General features: G+C 38.7%; 1 protein-coding gene across 2 annotated transcripts in view; it reads right to left on the bottom strand.

Annotated features, from left to right (window-relative positions):
* Positions 1-891: 891 nt before the first annotated feature.
* Positions 892-7899, bottom strand: part of LOC146780079 (short-chain dehydrogenase/reductase family 42E member 1-like) — a 109734-nt gene continuing 102726 nt past the window's right edge. For both annotated transcript variants that reach the window (XM_085637584.1, XM_085637583.1), the window contains exon 4: positions 892-7574. In XM_085637584.1, coding sequence (XP_085493710.1) covers positions 6434-7574 — 1141 coding nt within the window. In that variant the 3' untranslated portion in view covers positions 892-6433. The remainder of the gene's footprint in view (positions 7575-7899) is intronic.

Raw genomic sequence — 7899 nt, 5'->3', positions numbered from 1 at the left:
ATGATTACGAGGTTTGGCATAATGGCATAATTTTGGGAAACTGCGCAGCGCCACTGTAGGGACCAGATTTACTAATGCTTTGCAACAGGTTTGCGTTACTTTTGCAATGCAAACCAGATGCAAAGTGTTCTGCTGGGATTTACTATTCAAAGCAAGTCAGGATTTTCATTGGATAGTTTCCCAAAGTAACACAAAGTTTTGCTACATGCTGCCTTGCATTACTTTGCATCAAGGGTGCCTTCCATGGGTAGCGCATGGGTGTCTTTGCAAAAGGGACATTAGGGCTCATATTGCTTGCTAGGAGTAGAGCAGATGGAACCCTTGCTGCAGAAGAGACAATGTGTGGGAGCTATTTTTTCTGAAAAGGAATACAGATTCATGTCAAGACCGGAGTGACACCCAGGCATGGTGGGGAGGGGTAAAAGAGGAGCGCGAGACAGCCTGCTACTCAGGAATGCAGCGATCATTAGTGAAGCAGGTGGTGTTGCATTGGGCCCCAGGGGTGTGAAGGGCTCACAACTCTCCCAAATATGAGCAGTGTTTGTTGATCAATTTTTGTTTCAATCATTTACTCTTTTATAAGTCTCACATTACTGTGGATTATGAGCTACAGAAAAAGCACCCCTGCAATGGTCTCACAAGCCCGAACCTCTGTGCTCAGCCTGCCCCCCCCAGCTCTTCCAGTCCTTGCCATAAAGTTTTGAAGTGGGGCCGACTTCAAAATAGTTGGCTTGGGGGGCTCAACTCTACAAAGTTTGAAGACCACTGACCTAGAGGGATGTGTAAAACTCAAGAGGCCACAGTCCTGCGGTTGAGTAGTGTGAACATGTCTTATTCCATGAGGAGAGCATATGTTCCAAAACAAAGATGACATCACAAGGAACACTGACAGCACATCAGAAAATACGCTTTATTGCATTTGATCTCATGACACTTGTTTATAATGTTACCCATAACCACATAGTTATAAGATTTCTTATCGCATAAAATAAAGCAATACATTAGTTAGAATGTTAATCAGGTACAACATTGTTATATCATATTAATAGAAGTGATTCATGTACTGAAAGGCAAAGCCTAACATGTAAACAAGGATCCACACCTCAAAAAATGTTCTTAGCTTACGAAGTGTTTCATAACAATATGTTCAGTCACATGTTCAGTCAAAGTTTCATGATGGTCAGTATATATTGTTGTGCTAAGTAAATCTACAGCAAATCCATGCTGTTCATTTTTTCCTGTTAACGAGCAATAACCCTAAATATGGGAATTATTAGTAGAATAACATCACCACATTACACAAAACATGTTTTGTTCACAGACCTTTAGAAGTAGCTGTGTATAGTATGCATGTAAGGCAAAGCTTAAAACTTATGGCTCCAGTTCATATTGTGGTTATTGCCCTAACAGCAGTCAATCACAACCAAGGAAAAGAAGTAGATTTTTAATTACATTCCAACAACATTACTTCCTAATTTAAAGCAGTAATTAAGAACATATTAATCAAGTTACAGAACATAATTAATTCTATTAGTTGTGGCGACATTCAAAGAAATACATTTACACACCTGTGTTAAAAATACTCAACACATTGGACTTTAGTCATGGACATTTAAACTTATTCAGGAATACACACTGCCAGTGTCCACATATCCCCATTATGAACTGCATCAATATACTATTGGCATGATCCTGGAGGTCCCATGAACATGGACAAATCAACTAATTCTGCAAAACAGAACTCAAAACTAAAGGTTTCATGGCACCTGTAATATGTTCTATGTTGTAAAACCCTTGAGTTCAAACCTAGGGAGAGAAGAGAAAGGCATGAAGAGAGAAACAGACCTTGGTAAAGTAAAGAGGTGGACAAAAGTAACAGGCACCATAGATCAGTGGGATTACAATACACAGTCCCCAAAGTTGAATTGAGACAGTAATGTAATCCCTTGGTAAATTGACGTGAAGACACAATCTTGCACTAGTGTAATCACAGAATTCTTGTCCACCGAAACCCACTAAAAAAGTTGGCAAAAATGTAAGTGAAAGCATATATCTGCGAGGAATAATGATGTGGAGTAAACATCACATTTCAAGGTATTATAGGCATTATACATAGTAGATTATTGCTTACATGTTATCTTTTTTCCAAAGAAAGCCAATGTAGAACCATGAGGGTTGGTGCAATGCAGTCATGATGCTACACCATTCAGATCAGAAAGGCTACTGCATTTTGTACACTTTGGAGCTTCTAAATAAATTCCTTTGCCAGCCTATGTAGATCAAAGTTGAATATTCTAGACCTGAAGTCCAATGACAACAGTCAGAGAGTGAGACACATCTGTTAGCAAGCACTTTTGACAATTTGTCATCATTTTATGATCATCAACCTCTGCTTGGCTAAACCCGCCAACCTACAATATCAATATTATACCAAAGTTTGGACTGCAGAGGATGAAAGCCTATTTAAAATCCAACCACAATTTTTCAGGAACTCCTTTTTCTTATAATACTCTCCTGACTCTGTACTGCTCTCTACAGTTGTATCTCTTAGTAGGAGGAAGATGTCAGGTGCCATCCAGGACTTCACCCATATGCAGGCAATTTGCCCAACAGGAATATGTCTGCTTTTCATTTCCAGTTTCTTAACCACAAGTCAAACTGACTAAAAGGGCTAGTTAACCAGACTCAAAGCAGGCTGATTAGTCTACATCATTTGTTACCAAATTCTTCCTTTACAGATACAACAATCATCATACAATGCAACATTTTAAAATCTGTGATCAACCAAAGAGGGCAATCCTTTCACAGAAGCAAACCATTTTTAAGTTTCCTAGAATCAGAAAAAGTTGTAACATTAAATACTATATAAAATCAAACTCTGCCTCAGAAATTACTGTAAAAGTGAGTGAGAATACATGAGGAACTCAGAAGAAAAATTAAGCTACAATGAGATGCATGGAATGCGGGAAAGGGAGATCAAGCCAATCGGTGAAAGGCTGTCACATCACCCAATAGGAAGAAGGCTTGACATAATGATGGAATCACCATGTCTGAACAATGCAATCAATGTGTAGGTATTTCACATATGCTGGAGCCCAAATAAAACACCAATAAGATAGTTTTTATATTCAACACAAAGCCTGTGACAAAAATTATTTCTAGGCCCCCGTTAGAAATTTACAAATGTACTGCAGAGTGTGGAGTACCACCTGCATGCACAACATGTATCGGAAACCTTCCCAGCACACTGAGAAAAATAGTTTAAGGTAAGAGTACAACAAATTTCAACCCTTTCTCTGTATTTCTGCAGAGAAAACGTGGATATATGCACAATAACTAACTTTTCACTTGTGTGCTGTGACATTCAGAGAGAGAATTTTACTTTACATTTCCTATTATGTAAACTTTGTCCAGGATTGGACTGGCCTATAAGGCAATCAAGCAGTGCCCACTGTGCTGGGCTGACAGGTCAGTGTGTGGGTCAGATTCTTAGCTGTTTGTTAGCCTATTTTATGGTCTGCTGGACCAGTTTTTACTGTCGATTTTCATGAAATTCGAAACGAGCATTTCCTGCAACAAGCTCAAATCCATGCAGTTTTTCATACCTTGCAAAACACCTATGCAACATGTCTTTACAAGTTCAAAACTGCCCAAATAAGTAATCATGGGCCACTTTTTTAGATATAATTCACTAATGGGGCCCGCTCTTATTTTGGTCCTGTGGACTATTTTTAGTTTTAGTCTCACCCTGTCTTTGTCTCTATTACACAATATATTTCTAGCACAAGTATGCCTAAAGCTGTTCTAAAGAACGCAACAATATGGGGTTCTCAATGTACTTCTACCACGTGAGTTCCTACACCAGTACATACCAATGAGGACCACCCAGATGAGTTTGTGCTTAATGACATTCTATACAGACTTAAGAAGTGACCCGAAATTAGCTACATATGTCTCTTTTAATAAGCACTATTAATGTTTAAGTTGAGCTGCAATAAATGTTCAGCTCAAAGGAAATTTGGTGTATATAAACATCTACAGCATAGAGGACCAAGAATAAAAATGCAGCATTACAATGCAAGGGCTTAATCTTAAATAATGTAGTGGCCATTTCTATTGTTGTAGATCAATTACTCTGTCACTGATTCAATTAAATGTAGCTATTTGAATACAGTCTGGAAAAATAAATCTGTTTATTTTATTTTTTATTGTATGGGTTTTCAGTTTGTTACACGTATAATGTCTATCTTTTCAGATTGTATTTGGCAGGGCATATTACTGCACATTCCTCTGTTAAACTGTAAATAAATATTTCCAGATGCCTAGCAAATATAAGGGATAAAGTACCACCTGATGTACATTATAAGGATATTGCAAGTCACTGAGGAGTTCTATAACCATATAGAGGAATGAGACCAAAGGCTGGGTTCCTTTATAGGGTTATGGAACTCTGAGGTGACTTTCAGTATTGTTATTATGCACCTCAGGAGGTACTTTATGCCATATAATACATGGTTACACAATTACCTTTGCCACAAACCAATTAAAATCTTGGTGTGTAGCTCTTTCATATGAAAGAGCAAGCAAGTTTGTAAACATGAAGAATAAAGCTAGAACATCTAGTGCAAAATGAATCACATCAAAAACCGGTTTGATATTTGTTGCAAAAAGATATTTTAAAAAATTCAATCCAAGTCAGTTTAACAAAAAAAAAAGGTGGACTACCTCAATATGTGTAGAAACACACAGAAAGGTTCTAGCTTGTCTCTATCTAAGAAGTGCAAAACTAAACGTAAGTAAATAAATAAACATATTCTCTCTGCTTGTCATTGTAAGTTATTAAAGTAGAGCAGAACAAAGAAAAGCAACTTACAGTTTTTGTTGCTGCAAACACCTGCTTCAATTATGCCATTGGACCTGACCTGCCTTTCACAACAGCTGCTGGCTCTGAAAGCCGGCATTGAGACCTCAGAACTCAACTGGAATCAGGGCCACTGGAATAATGGGATTGTTTGGCTACAACGTTTTTTGCATAATTTGAGATCTGCCACATAATACATCACCTGCTGCATAATCTGTAGATTTGAGCAAAATATAAATAGTTTCTGCCTCAAACTGCTCAAAAGTCAGCAACAGATGTTGCTCCACAGTAGAAGGTCCTTTATAAAGGTTGATTATCTGGAGCTAACTGCTATATTAAGGTATTAAACTGGTACTAATGAGGTGCAACCTAAGCCAAGGCAGTGTTAACAAGTGTAAAAATAGGAAAATAATGAATTAATAATATTATAGAATGTGCCGCATTACACCACATCATTTGCCTTTTCTTGCCACATAATTTAGTCAACCACACCGCATTATTTGGCCCTCCCTGCCACACAATTCCAGTGACACTGACTATAGTATCTTACAATAGTCGAGTTTTGACTTCTTTTTTTTATAATCGGTGACTGGGTGTGTCACAAGTCTCCAATTATAAAGAAATTGGAGACTGCCAGGGATTATAGACTTCCATCTATTATATAATTATTATACTTGGAAGAAAAAAACAGAGTTTGTTTCTTTGAAATTGTAAATGTTGTAGTACTGTAATATGCTTTATAGTCCTAGCCTGAAACTACCATTGATCAGGGTGTCTACATTTTCTTTGACCTTTTCTTCCCTGACAGTGTCATGGGTCAGAGAGTTTACATGCTACAAGAAGCAAATAGCTTATGCCACTATCCGGGTCAGTAAGTTTACATGCTCCATGGAATAAATCACTTACACCTAGACAGGACTGCCGAGTCTCGTACCCTTATGACCAACGTTAAACAGTTGCAAGGGGGTTTTCATAAACTCAAACATGGTCCAACGTTAGCTTCCCAAACTGGGATGCACTGGCAGCAGTAGCTGCTGTGAAGTTTCCAGTATAGTGACCAGGGTACCACATGTTGTCACTGAGAAACATCAGACCCTATCACTTTAGCTAACATAAGATGACCAAATGTTTCTCTGCAACACAAAAAAGGGTCATATATTGAGAGCTGAACCTGCTTGACCTACCACATTGTTTTTTATAGCACCATTCAACAAAATATTTGTAATACCTCTCAACAACGCCATACACAATTTTAGCACAGGCCAATTGTGCATTGTATTTGAGGAAAACAGACACTCATAAGAGTGTCAATCAGAATGGGATGTTATGAAGTTTACAAGAAATACACCGTCATAAACAAATCCTGAATTTATAATCTTACGTATTTCTGAATCCTTAAATTGTGTCAGCCTGTAATGGCCCCATTACAATTTCTTTCGGAAAACCTTGCTTTGTTGATAAAAATCAAGCTTTTTAAATCGTTTACCTATTTTCTATAATCATAACTCATTACATCAAGACAGAGGATGGCCATTTTAGGAAATTGACACATCTTAACTCTCTTAGAAAAAGTTACAATACTTTGAGATAGTGTAGAGGGCTAGCAGTAAGATTAAGTAACGGCTGCTGGAGAAGCCAAGCAAGGAGTACAATGGCGAACAGTCCTACAAATATTATATTCCAAATCACATTCTTTTGGATATTTTCAGGATCCTTCCTCCCATGTCCAAGGTGATTGAACCATTCCACTGCTTCATGGAGGCTATGAGGTTGCGCTTGATAGCCTAGTTCCTTTTTGGCTTTCTCCATGCTGAAGTAATGGGTGACCCCCATTTTGTACACCTCAGTGCGTGTAAGAAATGGTTGAAAGTTATAAAAACGACTTACAAGAGAGTGAATAATTTCTGTTAAGAATGCAAAGAAATAGACAAGACTCATAGGTAGGCGCAACGTGGGGACGCTGTAGCCCAGGCCTTCCACAAAAGGTCGCAAAAACTCAAAGTTGTTCACAGGTCTACCATCAGAAATGAAATATGATTGGCCAGCAGCTATATGGCCCTTCTCTTCTTTCAGAGCCTCAAAGGCCAAAATATGAGCCGAAACCAGATTATCAACATGAACAAATTCTACCAAGCTGCTTGGATCACCATACACAAACTTGAAGAGTCCATTCTCAAGGTAACTGACTATTCTTGGGAGATGTCTCTGTTCTCCAGGCCCATAGATCCCTGCTGGTCTAAGAGCACATGTGCGTAACACACCAACCTGTCCTTCGAGCTCAGTGTTGTTGGCTTCAAGAACTTTCATCTCTGCTAAAGCCTTGGTCCGTGAGTAGTGGTCTGGATAGAGGTGTAGAGGTAGGTATGGTAGGGATTCATTTCCATTTTCAATAACTTGACCCCCAAAGACAACATTGTAGGTGCTTGTGTAAACAAGCCTTGGAACGCCTTGTCGGATGCATGCTTGGATGACATTTGCTGTGCCTATTAAATTCACATCCTCTATCAGACATCTGTTGAGCTGCTCTCTTCCTGACATCCCATAGGATGCACAGTGGAACACACAGCTCACACCAGCTAATACTTTCTCCAGTTTGGCGAGGCAGCGAACATCTCCTTCAACAAACGTCATTCCTGCTGACAATTCATGGACTGGTTTCCGTATATCAAAAATAATCACATTAATGCCTTTTTTGTTCAGTGCAACACCCAACCTGAAAAAACAATGATTGAATATCAGTAAAAGGCACGAGGGAATAATTCCCAAAGTATCAAAATCTGACATCCGTTCTATGTGTAGCAACTCCCTTATCCAGTGAGCTTTCCTGAAGAAAGCCACTGTGACTCATACGGCACGCATAATTGACTGAACCATGTCTACCTAACGCTAGGGTGTGAAAGACCATTATTATCTTACTTCACATCCACCATCACTGTTTTTAACCCTACCCAAGGGATCCACGATCAAAATGTCGTAAGGGATAGATTCCCTTGAGGCAGTTTTAATTCACTCACAAATTCATTATTTCATACACAAAA

Source organism: Triturus cristatus, chromosome 12 (assembly GCF_964204655.1).
Source record: "Triturus cristatus chromosome 12, aTriCri1.1, whole genome shotgun sequence".
Classification (NCBI taxonomy): Eukaryota; Metazoa; Chordata; class Amphibia; order Caudata; family Salamandridae; genus Triturus; species Triturus cristatus.
This window is presented reverse-complemented; position numbering and strand designations above follow the sequence as displayed.